This window comes from Ips typographus, linkage group LG2 (assembly GCF_016097725.1).
Source record: "Ips typographus isolate SLU linkage group LG2, UJ_Ityp_2.0, whole genome shotgun sequence".
In the NCBI taxonomy this organism is placed as follows: domain Eukaryota; kingdom Metazoa; phylum Arthropoda; class Insecta; order Coleoptera; family Curculionidae; genus Ips; species Ips typographus.
The window spans coordinates 21,674,313-21,689,419 of record NC_138423.1 but is presented as its reverse complement, the minus strand read 5'-3'; the positions used below and the strand labels follow the sequence as shown (position 1 = coordinate 21,689,419).

The 15,107-nt window shown below is 34.9% G+C and overlaps 4 protein-coding genes across 8 annotated transcripts; 3 read left to right on the top strand and 1 right to left on the bottom strand.

Annotated features, from left to right (window-relative positions):
- Positions 1 to 594: 594 nt before the first annotated feature.
- On the bottom strand, positions 595 to 2,202 carry shv (DnaJ heat shock protein family member shriveled). The gene is made up of 5 exons (XM_081974492.1): positions 1,616 to 2,202; positions 1,356 to 1,556; positions 1,137 to 1,294; positions 869 to 1,079; positions 595 to 813 (listed from the first exon to the last, which is right to left on the bottom strand). Exons 1-5 carry the CDS (start codon positions 2,049 to 2,051, stop codon positions 749 to 751), a joined length of 1,071 nt encoding a protein of 356 aa, XP_081830618.1. The 5' UTR covers positions 2,052 to 2,202; the 3' UTR covers positions 595 to 748.
- A 10-nt stretch (positions 2,203 to 2,212) lies between these two features.
- Arpc5 (Actin-related protein 2/3 complex, subunit 5) lies at positions 2,213 to 4,543 on the top strand. The gene is made up of 4 exons (XM_081974506.1): positions 2,213 to 2,344; positions 2,404 to 2,564; positions 4,043 to 4,114; positions 4,165 to 4,543. Exons 2-4 carry the CDS (start codon positions 2,424 to 2,426, stop codon positions 4,402 to 4,404), a joined length of 453 nt encoding a protein of 150 aa, XP_081830632.1. The 5' UTR covers positions 2,213 to 2,344; positions 2,404 to 2,423; the 3' UTR covers positions 4,405 to 4,543.
- Positions 4,544 to 4,689: 146 nt separating this feature from the next.
- Positions 4,690 to 10,474, top strand: LOC145725650 (uncharacterized). Of its 5 annotated transcripts, XM_081974484.1 has the most exons (8): positions 4,690 to 4,905; positions 4,971 to 4,987; positions 5,302 to 5,587; positions 7,774 to 8,754; positions 8,814 to 9,141; positions 9,740 to 10,049; positions 10,108 to 10,152; positions 10,341 to 10,474. In XM_081974484.1, the coding sequence occupies exons 3-8, from the start codon at positions 5,341 to 5,343 to the stop codon at positions 10,461 to 10,463; spliced, it is 2,034 nt and encodes a 677-aa protein (XP_081830610.1). In that variant the 5' UTR covers positions 4,690 to 4,905; positions 4,971 to 4,987; positions 5,302 to 5,340; the 3' UTR covers positions 10,464 to 10,474. The 5 variants fall into 5 exon arrangements, with proteins under 5 accessions (XP_081830610.1, XP_081830608.1, XP_081830607.1 ...); XM_081974482.1 differs by lacking the exon at positions 4,971 to 4,987; XM_081974481.1 differs by lacking the exon at positions 4,971 to 4,987 and having other exon boundaries at positions 5,124 to 5,587.
- An 840-nt stretch (positions 10,475 to 11,314) lies between these two features.
- On the top strand, positions 11,315 to 15,042 carry neb (kinesin family member nebbish). The gene is made up of 2 exons (XM_081974479.1): positions 11,315 to 12,707; positions 13,982 to 15,042. The coding sequence occupies exons 1-2, from the start codon at positions 11,577 to 11,579 to the stop codon at positions 14,906 to 14,908; spliced, it is 2,058 nt and encodes a 685-aa protein (XP_081830605.1). The 5' UTR covers positions 11,315 to 11,576; the 3' UTR covers positions 14,909 to 15,042.
- Positions 15,043 to 15,107: the final 65 nt, after the last annotated feature.

Sequence of the window (15,107 nt, the reverse complement as noted above, 5' to 3'; positions counted from 1 at the left end):
TGAGTTACATTTTAAAGCATCCTTCATTGTGAGAGCAACAAAAATAATTTTGAATGAATGTTCTTGGTAATAACATAAGAACCATTTACCAATTTTGCTTACCTAGTTTCAAGCATTTACAGATTTTCTTACATTGAACAGTGTTTAAACTATTTTGCTGTGTGGGACAAATGTAACCAATTTGTTTAGGCTGGCTTTGAGTGCATAACAAACGCTCTATCTATACATATCTGGATCAGGAATGAACCTTTCTTTGATTTTTCAGTCACAACTTGCAATCAACTACACGAAATAATTTAGAAAAAACATTTTTCTTACTGCATCTGCATACGTTTTTGTATAAAACGAAAAGCGCTAACGCCGCCATTAAAAGTGACATTTTAGGCTTTCTAGTATAGAGGGCGGTCAACATCATTCAACAGTTGGTCAGGTGACCACTTGATTTGAAACTGCGTCATCGTGACGTCAGATTCGCTCTGCAGGCTCCGTAGAGCGTCGCAAAACGAACCATCCCTTATTTGAGCATATGAGGCAAGAAAACACTAAAATGTACCAACCTTGATACTGAACTATTTAGTTAAAATAAAAAAAAAATCTTTTAACACAATTTATTGTACAAATAATTTACAAAGGAAACCGACGCACTAAAAATCACTTGGTGCTTATAAACTTATAAATAAATTAAACTTCACTCATACAAACTGCATTCATATGTACACAGAAAAGTCAGGTTGAGGCACTGTTGTCCTCAATGTCCTCGAAGGCCGTTGTACACCCGATTATTGGAACTTTGATTTAATATTTTCTTAATAGCTGTAAAAAAGATTTAATAATGACAGTTTGACTGATACGTAAACAGAATACAAACCTTCTTTGTCCTCAGTACTGAGTTCCTGTTTAGGAAACTCGACATCGAAAGTAATGAAAAGAGTGCCCTGAAGGTTATTATTTTCATAGTTGGGCATTCCCTCTCCTTTCTTACGGATCCGAGCGCCGGGCCACGTGATTTTGTCACGTGTAACTGACACCATATGTCCGTCTAGATGTGGCAGTTCAATAGTGAATCCAACCAATGCATCCTGTAAATACAATAAGTTTTTAATAATAGTTAATATAATAATCTGATACAATATTACCTGAAGTGAAATAGTGACATTTGTATACAAATCATCACCTCTTCTTTCAAAAACTGGATGTGGTTGTGTTTTAACCTTTAAAATTAAATCACCAGGTTCACCATCCAAATGAGGCTCACCCTCTGCAGTAAACCTAGTTTCTTGACCATCCATCATTCCTGGAACAATCAATATTATAACACCATTCTTGGAATGAGTATTAATTATTAATACACTAACCAGCCTCTACCTCCATTTCAAGAGTTCTCTCCTCATTGACTAGCTTAACATTAGGACACTCATCACAAACTGTTTGCTGCATCATTTGGAACCTGCCGGGTCCTAAGCTTTTAGTAATCATCTCCTGCCTGCAGTTACATTTACGGGTGCCATGTGTGGGCTTCATCACAGGTTTATTTCTTGTAATTTCAATAAAGTTTCCTAAATTCATCTTAGTAGAGTAAAAAACTTTAGAAAATACTTTTTTGCAATTGGCAAACCTGTATATAAATCTTCCAAGGTCACATAAATATCCATAACCAGATCCGCCCCCCTGGGAGCTTCATTTCTCTGCTCACCACCCCCAAAGTGGAATCCAAAGTCACCAAAAAAACTGGCAAATGGATCCATTCCACCGTCCATCATACCGTCTTTTTGTAAACAGTCTTCTCCACAACGATCATACTTTTTGCGTTTCTCTTCATCTGATAACACCTCATAAGCTGCTCCCAAGTCTTGAAATTTTGTGGACGCATCTGGATCATCTTGATTCTTGTCCGGATGAAGTTCCTTGGCCAGCCGACGATAGGCTTTTTTGATTTCGTGAAGGGTGGCCGACTTGGAGACACCCAAAATGTTGTAAAAGTCCCTTCCGGCCAAAACAACCCCCAAACAAGCGATGTTGAATAAAAACAAGGTGAAACACGACAAATTCATCCTTGACGGTGTCTGATTTAACTTTTCACAGTTTCATGACAACTTTCGTTCACTTTTAAAGGGATAAAACTGCTCTAAATGTATTGAATGCAAATTTTATGAGGGAGAACAGGGGGATTAGCACTTTAGGCAGAAACACATCTCAAAAGCATGTGGAAGTACTCGATTGGTCCAAACTAATTTGATATGGCGTTAATGTGACCAATCACAAAGCGGTCCGTCAAAATCAGCTGATTGGACTAAACTTTTCACTGTCAAACGTCAAAGCAAATAAACTCTAACCCCACTTGTAGGTGTGTTTATTTATTTCCTTGAAATTTACTCATTTTCAAGAAAATTGTCTTTGATTTAGTGTTTACTTGAGGTGCTACAATGGCAAAGAATACTTCAAGTTCAGCATTCCGAAAAATTGATGTGGACCAATATTGCGAAGACAATTACAAAGAAGATGAGGTGGATCAAGTTGGTCCCCAAGGGCCTGATGAGACTGAAGTCAACAATTTACTGCAAAAATATCCTTTTTCTTGTTTGATAAATATGGGAAAATAATGTTGTAGTAGCCAAACATGGTGTGTTTGTATATTTTATGTGCAGCAAAAATTACAAAAACCATGTTTAGTTTTAGTTACTGACTAAAACAGTTACTAGAAAGACATGAAACAATTTATTTGAGTATTAAGACTGACAGAGTACCATATTTCCTTGTGGACCATTTTTTCAATGTAGTTTTAAAAAGTAGAATGATCTGACTATAGGTCACCCTGTAAATAATATCTATTAAGTCATTTTGTGTGATTTTGTTAATTAATAGAAAGCTTCAGAACATTCTTATCTTGTACACACTACATTTATAATGTACAAAATAATTTTCTATATGTTCTTTTTTAAATAGGTCACTAGTAATTGACCTTATTCTATGTTTAGTATTTATACAGTGTGGAACAGCCAAATGGAATAAATTCGATAAGGAATAAATGAGAGCGTGTTGCGAAAAACGCTTGGAGACGTCGATTTGTATTTTTAGATGCGCGTTTAAAAAAAAAATCAAATTATGTAGAGGGTGTGTCCTGTGACAGTGGCCGATACCAACTTTCTTATTTTAAATACAACCCCCTGTATATTATTAGTTTTTTGGATTCTTCAGAAAATTCTAGACATAATTCATGTACAATGTCCCATACCTATCTTCAACTGTTTCGGAAATATTAAGTGTTTTCAGATGTATTACAAAAATTAACATTAAAAAAAGAAAATTGTTTTATTTCACAAATAATGTAAAAAAAACATTAATTTCAATGTAAGAGATGGTCAAAATGTTTGCGAAAATAAGTATTAAGTGTAATGTAGCGAATTTGTGAAATAAAATAATTTTCTTTTTTTAATGTTAATTTTTGTAATACATCTGAAAACACTTAATATTTCCGAAACAGTTGAAGATAGGTATGGGACATTGTACATGAATTATGTCTAGAATTTTCTGAAGAATCCAAAAAACTAATAATATACAGGGGGTTGTATTTAAAATAAGAAAGTTGGTATCGGCCACTGTCACAGGGCACACCCTCTACATAATTTTTTTTTTTTTTAAATGCGCATCTAAAAATACAAATTGACGTGTCCAAGTGTTTTTCGCAACACGCTCTCATTTATTCGTTATCGAATTTATTCCATTTGGATGTTCCACACTGTATATTCTTTTATTTTATTAGATAATAATATGTGGTAATGTGTTTCATTTGGAGTGTTTTCAAATAACCTGCAACTATATTTCACATTGTTTATATAAGTGATTTTTTTTTTTTAATTATGGATACTCTACATATTGTGCAATAATACTTATCCCTTTATGCCTAAACCCTTTTTAGGGGGTATTCATGTGTCTGATTCTGATTCTAAGACAAAAATGTGGTTAACACTCAAAAACACATATTCTTACATTTTGAAAAACGCATTTTGTTGTTTTACACTTTATTCCTTAACTATTGAACACAGGAAAGCTTATTGATGCTCTCAAACTGATGCTTAGCAATGCCCCTTTAGGAAGCAAAAACCAGCAAATCAAGGTTCAAATTGGTTTCTTCTATATGATATCAAATTAAACATTGTTTTCCAGGAGAATGCTCTTAGTTTAACTCTACGGGTGTTGCTGTCCATCAAACCGTCCCAAATCGAAGAGGCCGTCAAGTCTTTGGACACTGACCAGCTGGATGTGTTAATGAAATATGTCTACAAAGGATTCGAGAGTCCGTCAGAAGGAAGCAGTGGACACTTGCTTGTCTGGCATGAGAAAGTGTATAATGTGGCTGGGGTGGGGTGTATTGTGAGGGTCTTGTCAGACACTCGACGAGTTTGAATTAAAATTACCGCTCTTTTTAAATATTAATTGTAATATGATTTTTTATTTTTTAAGTCGGAGAACTTAACGTTTTTGTATTAATTTTGTTTGTCAATGCAACAGGATTTCTCAAATTGATATAAATGATGTGTAAACATATAGTTGTGTAACTTTCCAATACTACTTGGGTTACAAAGAATTTAGATAAAAAGGGTGGGATACCTAATCAACTGAGTATATTTCCACCAAAAAATTTTTTATAGATTGACTTAGGTATTATCTTAGAATTTCAAATACTTAATTATTGCAAGTTAGCCTATAAATAAGGCCACCGTAATGTGAGTGCATTCATTATTTCCCAAAACTGCTTAATCACATTTGTTTTACGGCTTTATAACACCCTGGAATAATTAATGACAAACTTTGGACCCAGACTGCATTAATAAGAGATTAAATTAATACATTTCAGATACAAAAATTCGAGTAACCATGTGTGGGCATTTCCCATTTTGATAAACGGTATGTATTTACACAATCATAAATAACAAACCGTCTTTTTCGGTGTAATTTGAAATAATTTATAGATTTTTTGAGAGAAAAGGTAAGAAATTATTTTGTTTATTTTTGTCTGTGGTAGAAGTTAAAAATTGAGGTGATTTTTAGTTAGAAAATTATTATCAAAATGAATTTAATTTAATCTAATAATGGAAAACATGTTCTTGATGTTTTTTCTGTAGGGGGCGCTTTCTTGATTCTTGTAAAGTTTCTTGGGCCTGCTAAAAATGACTCTTTTGACAGTCACGTGATGTGAAACGGATCAATCCTACTAATCGATCACAATTAACCTTGTTAAAAATGGCGGCTGGTGTTATATATGGTTATATATTTATATAAATATAATTTTACTGTCATTAGAGAAACTATAAGAAGTTTTGTGAATATTGAAGCTCGCTGATGATTGAACGTGGATACAAACTGCTTTATAATGAAACCAGCAGCGGTGCACATTCTCCCAAAAGAAGCACTTACAAGTTCTGGACAGTACTTTTGGTGTTTTTGGGAAGCGCGTTGTACTTGTTGAATGTGATTGAATTTAAGTCCGTGAACCAATATGTCTGGAAAGCGATCTACAATCAAAGTAAGACAGCAGAGATATTTAAACAGAAAAGCTCGGCCCAAGGATATTTAGTGAATACTCCGGGTAAGTGTATTATAGTTGATGTTTGTTGCGTGCTAACTTGATTACTATGAGAGCTGGATAAGGTTTGTTCAAACGTCGAAATGTAGCTCGTAATTTAAGCTTCCTTTTAACTAGACACAATTTTTCTTCAAAAATTACAAATAACCGAGATATTGACCTGGAAATAAAGCAGTGTAAGTAATCAAGGTTTTTTTTGAAAAAATTTGACAGTACAAAAATTGGTCCCTGTGACAGTTAGGAAGTTTGTTCAAACGTCAAAATGTAACTCGTAATTTTGGCTATCATTTAACTAAACATAATTAAAAAAAAAATAATCCAGAATTTTACCAAAAATACAACAGTGTAACTGTACTATAAGCATAGATAACATTATAAATCTAGATCTTCATCTTGCCATGAAGACACAAAATTTGACCTTTAATTAAAAGCTGAGTGAAACAATTTATTTTTTTCTAAAAATCACGTGACCCCATGATTACAAAATTATGCGCAGGCCACGTGACCTTTGGATCATATCGCGTTTAGATCCGAAAGAAAACGACTTAATTTCCCAGTTGTCATTGTTGTTGTCACTATGACATCTATTTTGAATTTAAAATTTGAATAGCGTTCACTAAAGTGCTAAAAAGTATTAAAAGTAAAGTAAAAGTTGCATATTTGTGTTGTTCGTGAGTTTTATGAGGGTGTCAGATTATGAACCAAGAGCAGCAGCAGGTTTAAGTTTCCTAATCCCGAAAGAAACTACAACTTATGAAAACCTTGTTGGAAATGACCTAGTTTTTAAATTCTTGCTATGGAAATATTTATCAAGTGCGTATTAATGTATTACTTTTATGTTAATCTGTAATTTATTACCTATATACAGTATAAAATAGCATCACAAATAGCATGTTGTGGTGTTATCTATAGTATTATTGTATTTGCGTTAGTAAAAGTAGGTTTACCATTATAGTCCGACTCACTAATAATTATTTACTATAGTACACACTTTTTTATCAAAACCTGATATTAAAAATAGAAAAACAATAAAACATTTTATGGTGAAGGATCTTCGACTCCCTTTAGCGGCCAAACGGTGTGATCAATTAATTCATGTAGAGATATTTTTGGAAAGCTTGAAATCTGCTCTATCTTTAGTTTTCTATGACATTTTGACGTAACTTGTTAAATAAGGGAGTAATTTAGGATCACAGCAACGGGTGTCAAAAAATATGTGATTTTATGGTGAAGGATCTTTGACGCCCTCTAGCTGCCAAAACTGGTCAAATAAGGGAGTAAACTATTCTAGAGTTTTTGTGGTTTTATGTAAACCATAATACTAGCTATGTCCAATCTGTCAAAACGTGACTTCAAACAGTTCCATTGACATGTAAATCTAGATTTATAATGTTTTCTATGACCAGAAGTCTTGAGGGTCACAATTTGACTGCTCCTAAATTGGTCCCTGTGTCAGTTAGAACGTTCATCGTTCAGACGTTAAAATGTCGTAAAGAATACCACTTTTACCTGCATTCAATTTTTTTTTAAATTACTATTAACCGAGACATTTGACAGCTCCTAACTTAGTTAATATGACAGCTAGATGGTTCGTTCAAACGTCAAAATATACCCCAAAACTTCTGCTTTCTTTTGTCAAGACAGAGTTTTTCTGGAAAAAACACTAACTAGTATACTCTCTTCCACAGATTTTGAAGGTTTAGTGCGTTTTAAACTCAAATTATCCCAAAAGGAAGTTCTCCAGCTAGTTTTCTGGTAAATATTTTTTCCAGAAATAAAATCTCCAAAAAATATCCCAAAGAAAAAGAAAATCCTCTATTTTTTGGGAAAATCCCCCAAAATAGCAATCTTGATCAAGTAAATATTGCTATCATAATTTTGACATTTTATTAAATTTAATATCATTTTGTCATCAAAACTAATAAAAAATATAATCACTATTTTGATCACCTATTTTAAAAATTATTAAAATTGTTTTATGAATACAACACTGTACTTGATAACTGTCACATTTACTGCACGTTCTACTTTTTCTTCTTTTTCAATTTAACGGTTCTCGGTTGCCATGACTATTCGGCCTATGGTAAGTAAGTCCACGTGGTACTCCATTTGCGTAAATCGTATGTTAGGATTTAAAAGTTTTTGAATTACTCATATTTTGTCATTCTTAAAAACCTTGTATTTTTCAGGCTGTCGAATTCCAGAAATGGATCTTTTCGATGAATCGATTAAATCCTACATTTTTGCTCCTCCACCGATTACCTGCACCAGTTCCAAAATACCGGAACCCCTTTTTGAAAGTAATTTAACGTCACTTTATATAAATACTTCAGTACTACAGCGTTACGGAGTTGCTGATTTAAAGGAACTCTTTTGTTGTTACACTGAATTTATCCGGGTGGACCCTCACGACTCCAAACGGGACGGTAAAGTGGTTTACAGTGACAGTTGCATAGAACTCCTTGGCAATTCTACAAACATTGAGAATGAATTCATACGAGTTACATGTAGGAAACAATCTAACAAGGAAAAAATATACGAAGATTACTTTGCATTTGTCCCGTTTGAAAATAACGCACTAATTGGAAATTCAACGATAAGTAGACCAAATGTTCTGATAGTAGGAGTGGACTCGGTATCCAGAGCTAACATGCACCGTCAACTACCTCAAACTTACTCATATTTGAGTAAGCAATTGGATGCAGTTGAGCTGCTAGGATACAATAAAGTGGGTGATAACACTTTTGTAAACATGATACCAGTTTTAACTGGGTTATACGAGAAGGAACTAACTGATTTATGTTGGCCCACTCCTAATACTCATTTCGATCAGTGTCCGTTCATTTGGAAGCGTTTCAAAGAAGCAGGATACGTTACTGCTATTGGCGAAGATTGCTCTCATATTGGTATATTCAACTACTTGAGGACTGGTTTTAAAAAGCAACCCGTAGACTATTACTATACAACTTTTGATTGGGAAGCGCAAGACCGAATTGGATTCAAGAAAGATATTAATTGCAACCAATGCTTTGGTGGAAGACAAGTTTTTAAAGTTACAATTAACTATATCGACAAGTTTGTTAGACAAATGTCGACGCAACCAAATCCTTACTTTGCGCTTTTCTGGACTAACAGTTACTCTCATGATTATTTAAACAGACCTGCTTTAGGTATGTTGGTTAACATCAGTGCAAATATACCAAAAAAAAACACTTTTGTCATTGCTTAGGAGACAAAATACTCTACAATTTGTTCTCAAAACTGAACGGGGATGGTCACCTTAGCAATACCGTAGTGGTATTTATGAGCGACCACGGTATACGTTGGGGAAGTATACGGAGCACTTATCAAGGACAGCTTGAAGAAAGATTACCTTTCGTTGTTATGGCTTTGCCGAAGCAGTTCCGGCAGCAATATCCTAAAGCGTTGCAAAACCTCAAAACAAACGTAAGAAGACTGACGACTCCTTTTGATTTGTACGAAACTTTGAACGATTTTCTTGACGTCAATAAGCTTATAAAAATGAGAAATGTTCCAGACAAAACAATTTCACGTGGGTAAGATTCTTTTTGTTGAACCAATCTTTTCGAAAAAATAATAACAATAAGTATTTTTACTCTAAAATTAAAAATACCTTGTTAATAAACATTTAAAGTTCCGCTCGCCATGTACCTTTTGACGTCATATGTAGTATTGTTTAGCACAGTAGCCATATCTGGATCATACTAATGACGTCAGGAAGTTTTTTTAGTGGTATAGATTTTAATAGAGTATGTACTGAAGATTTATAGTGGTATTTAAAAAAAATGTTGTCAAGTTCCCTATTGTATAGTCTATCCGGCGAACCTACGGAGTAATAAAGTTCGATGGGCGGCAACTTTGGTCGACCCGCATTACACTGTAAAACAGGTATGTAAAAGTGCCTCGAGACATGAGACCCGAGAAGTCCTTATATTAGAGAGAGAAGAAGATATTATATTGTAAAACGGACCGGATATAGACCAATACTAATGGACGGGGCGGGTCAACCCCTCCTAATTTTCGCTTTTATTACTCCGTAGGTTCGCCGGATAGACTATAGTATCCTATAAACCGTTCAGTGCTCCGCTGGACCTGTTACGTCATCAAAATACTAAATTGTTTTTAAACTTTCAGTTATAGCCTGTTCAGCTATATTCCACCAAATAGAACTTGCCAAGAAGCAGAAATCGAAAGTCATTGGTGCACGTGTCAGGAAAGTCACCCAATTAGTCCTAACGACAATATTGTAAAAGCGGCCGGTCAGTTTGCTGTTAAGTTTATTAATGTTCAATTAAAAGGCTACGCTCAGTGTGCTTTGCTGAAACTCGACACAATACAGCGAGCCAGAGTTATGACTTACCAATCCGAACATATCACTGACGAAAAGTCCTTTAAAGATTACATAATCACGTTTACCACCATGCCTGGAAATGCGACGTTTGAAGTAATTATAAACTGTTTTTATTAAGAGTTTTCATTTTTTAGATTCTGTTTTCTTTTAGGTAACTGTAAGGTCAAGAAACAAAAAGTCATTATTAAGATCAGGTGTAAGTTTTACTTAAGACCGCATTATTGATGTGTTTTTGAAAATTAGCGTGTGATTTGTGAACTACTCCCTGTACTGGGATTTACGCAAATGCTGCACATGTGGATGACACTCACTTTTTGACAACTTTCACTTCAATAATACGGCCCTTAACCAACATATAAATTGAATTTGTATTTACGTTTGCAGGGCGATTTTGGTATTACTGGAACTGTCAGTAGGATCAATTCGTATGGAAAGCAGAGCAGTTGTATTACTGATTTTCATTTAAAATTGTATTGTTACTGCCGCAGTTTATTACATATAATCTAGTCACGTGATAACTGTCGTTTTTTTTCTGAGCTTTATGAAATGACAAATTACTCGAATTGCATGAGTATTCACAAAGTCAGATAGCCAAAGCCCAAACGTCCCAGTTTATACTAAAGACCCATTTTGTCCTCCAGGCTCGCTGGGAAAAATATTTTAGCTAGGAAGTCACGTGACAACAGTCAAAATAAAATAACACGTTTTACGTAATAACCTTTCTAAAACCCCTTTTTTTCAACTTTTGAGCACAGATTTGACGTTAGTGACAGTTGTCACGTGATTTTTGAACACTATTTACCTAGATGACGGTCACGTGACAATTGTCGAAATAAAATAAAATATAATAATATGTATAATAAAATGTCATAGTCCAATTAAATCCTAGTCTTGGGTGCCCTTAAATATGTCTGTGCAATCGGCCCTAAGAAAACTGGTTTACAATAAACTTCAACTTTTGCAAATTCTAGGAAAATTTTGACGGTTTTGACATTAGTGACAGATATTACGTAGTTTGTGAGTCAGTTGGCACATTTTGGTCAGAAACAGTTTGAAAGAACATCAGTCAACCACAGAATCGCCTATAAAACCCACTTGGAGTAAGAAAATAACTGTTTTAAGCTCATTTTTGGAATCCTTATTAAATTTCCTATTCAATAAACTAAAAAAACACTACAAAATTTGGTGCAATCAGGGTTAAAAGCGATGTCAAGTTTGAACTGCCAGAAACACAGTTGGAAAGGACATGGCCTTCGTAGTTCATTACAAGACACGTGACTTTGACATATATCCATGACGTTTGGTCTGATTATTTAGGCTGTAACTGTACTGTACGGATCAGTATCAGATCTGTACGGATCGGTGTCAGTACTTTAACGTTCTTCTAGAGAGAGCATAGAAAGCAGTTGTTATAGCACTTCCAACTCCATAACGAAACACGGCCCATGTCAGTTGTCTCCTTATATGCCAATGTCAAATGTCAAAATAACTAATAACGGTCCCAGTTCCATGTTCCAGTTACCACTTTAAAATTTTGAATCTCATTTTCAACATAAATCATAAAACATTAGATATTTTACTTACTAGACAAAAACAAAATTGGTTCCGTTACACAGTATAATGTCTCTATCACCAGTGAAAAACTATACGCCAAGAAAACGGGTCTTAGCCAACCCTTCTAGTCTATTTTCAACACCAAAAACCCCCAGACACATAAAAACCCCAGTAGGAACTCCGGAATGTTTCTCCAAAGTGCTGCTAGAAACCCCAAAGGTAACATCAAAACCGGCACGGGAAAAAACCGACGAAGAGTCCAACTTAACAGTGGCTGTGAGAATTCGACCCATGAACTCCTCAGAACTTGAGGTGGTTGGTTCAGAAGACGTAATACGCGTCAAAGACAAGCAAATTATTGTTTGCCCCGCAAAATACAACCATCCAAACTCTGCAGTTGACCACACGTTTAACTATGACCATGTTTTTTGGTCTGTGGATGAAAGTGATCCACTTTATGCTAAACAAGAGGATGTTTTTATGACTTTGGGGGTGCCATTGTTGAATAGTGCTTTTAAAGGATTCAATGCTTGTTTATTTGCTTATGGACAAACTGGTTCAGGGAAAAGTTACAGTATGATGGGTAGAACCATGTGTGACTTGAGTGATATTGACTCTGAAGAGTATGCAGGAATTACTCCCAGATTTTGCAGAGAACTTTTCAAGAGAGTGTCTGAAAGTAATGATGACTGCATCAGTGTTGAAGTAAGTTACTTTGAAATTTATAATGAAAAAATCCATGATCTATTGGCAGTTAAACAAAATTCAGAAAAAGTCCCTTTAAAAGTAAGGGAGCATCCAACTCTAGGACCTTATATTGTGGACTTAACCACTCATTCAGTGAAATCTTACACAGAACTTAGAAACTTTCTTTTATTGGGTAACAGAAATCGTGTGGTAGCTAGCACATCAATGAATGAAGTTTCATCCAGGTCACACAGTATATTCTCTATAGAACTAGGACAGTCTAAAAGTTTAGATGATACAGATAGCAGCAGAAGGAGCAAAGTGAGTTTGGTTGATTTGGCTGGTAGTGAAAGATTGGGAAGTTCTTTCAATGATGAAGAACGAATGAAGCAAGGAGTTTCCATAAACAAGTCACTGTTAACTTTAGGAAAATGCATTTCCGCATTGGCAGAAAGAAGGAAAAACCAGTTTATTCCTTACAGAGATTCTGTATTAACTTGGCTGTTAAGGGTAAGTTGCTCTAATTGGTTTAATTTAATAATTATAGTCTGTTCAGTGACTTCTGACTATTGCCTCATAATCACCAGCCAAAAATGTATGTCAGTGATTAAAATGTGATATGAATTGATTTAATTGTCAAAGAAAATGACAAGTCTTAGAAGTAAGTCTAAAACAGTTTAAAACACTTGCAGAAATCTCTGGCAATTTTTAGAAGGTTTACAGGAGCATTTAGAGGTCACTAAAACTTTCAAAATGTTTCTAGAGGCCTCTGGCAATTTAAAACAATTCTAGGAAGGTGTTAAATATTTGTAGAGGTTTTTGACACTTTCTACAAGGTTTACAGTAGCATTTAGAGGTCTCTGGAGTTTTCAAAATGGTTTTAGAGACTTCTGGCAATTTAAAACATGGTTATGGTAGGTTTAAGATACTTGTAGAGGGCTCTGGCACTGTTTAGACGGTTTCAATAGCATTTAGAGGTCTATGGCACATTCACAGTGGTTCTAGAGGCCTCTGGCAATTTAAGACAGTTATGGGAAGGTTTAAGACACTTGTAGAGGACTCTAACATCTTTTAGAAGGTTTTCAGTAGCATTTAGAGGTCTCTGGAACTTTCAAAATGGTTTTAGAGGCTTCTGTCACTTTTTAGAAGATTTCAGTAGCATGTAGAGGTCTATGGTACATTCACAGTGGTTCTAGAGGCTTCTAGCAATTTAAGACAGTTATGGGAAGGTTTAAGACACTTGTAGAGGATTCTGGCACTTTTTAGAAGGTTTCAGTAGCATTTAGAGGTCTCTGGAACTTTCAAAATGGCTTTAGAGGCTTCAGGCAATTTAAAACAGTTATGGAAAGGTTTAAGACACTTGTAGAGGACTCTGGCACTTTTTAGGTTTCAGTAGCATGGAGCATTCAAAATGATTCTAGAGACCTCTGGCAGTTTAAAACAATTCTAGGAAGGTTTAAAATATTTGCAGAGATCTTTGGCACTTTTAAAAGGTTTCAGTAGCATTTAGAGATCTATGGAACTTTGAAAATGGTTTTAGAGGCCTCTGGCAATTTAAGACAGTTATGAAAAGGTTTAAGAGACTTTTAGAGGACTCTAACACCTTTTAGAAGGTTCTCAGGCACATTTACAGTGATTCTAGAGGCTTCTGGCACTTTTAAGAAGATTTTCAGTTGCATTTAGAGGTCTGTGGCAAACAAAACAGAGCTTACTCAGTGTTTTTGATTTATATCAATCACAATACAAATAAACAGCAACAAATAAAATAAACATTTTTTTTCCAGGAAAGCTTGGGAGGAAATTCTCTCACCTCAATGTTAGCAACAATATCACCCTCAAACACCCATTTAGACGAAACGTTGTCTACACTCAGATACGCTTGTCAAGCGCGAGCCATCGTTAATAGAGCGAGAATCAACGAATCTCCCCATGATCGTCTAATAAGAGAATTAAGATCTGAGGTAGAAAGACTTAGAGCTCTGAGGATGGATTATGCGCGACGTCACTCGATAGATTCTCAATCTATTAGTTTTAACGAAAGTAATGGATCGAACAATTCTGAAATGGAGGAAATCAAAGCCAAACTGTCCGAAACAGAAACCAGGCTGTTTGAAGCACAAGAGGTGTGGGAACAACGGTTTATGGAGAGCAGACAGAAGCAATTGCAAGAGTTAGCTGAAGCTGAAAAGTACAAGGCGGAATTAGAGTCTAAAGTGCGTATTTTAAAAACTGTCAACAATGACGTGTCTATATCACCCTTCAAGACTAACTTTCTGGAAGAACTGGAAGGCGTTTTGGAAAGCGACAATAAAGATGTGGATTTAGTAGATGCCATCAAGAGCTGGTGTGGCAATCACGGTTTTATTTGCACCTTTAATAGGGATAAATTAAAAATAGTTAACCCGGACAATCGGCAACACGCCGTACTGTCCTTGGACAATATGAATCTGCAGGGTTATGAGAATCTGAGCGACTTTTTAAGTGATTTAAATTGGGTGGACAGTTGCGCCAACAAAGGATTATCCAAAGCGGAAATAGTAAATTCAATGGACCAAGTTTATCAAATTTTAGAAGGATTACAACCCAGTGATGGGGATAATCAATTAAGTCTCTTGTACGCGAAAGTTAGTAAAACGTTGCAGAAATTTGAAACGGCTTTGTTAAGTAGTGTTAAGCAGCCTAAAACAGTTACTTTTAATTTGGATACGTAGTTTTTTGTTTGATGTAGCATTTTATGTTTAAATGTAAATTTCTGAGTAATGCTTTTGTATATTTGGATTGTTCCTATTTATTTTGCTATTTAGGTTTTATAATTTTTGTTGCGTAATATAATATTTATTCAAAATTGTTGGTTTTTCATTTTTTTTTCAGGTTCAAAAAGATTTAATTACTGCAATTTAATTGGATATC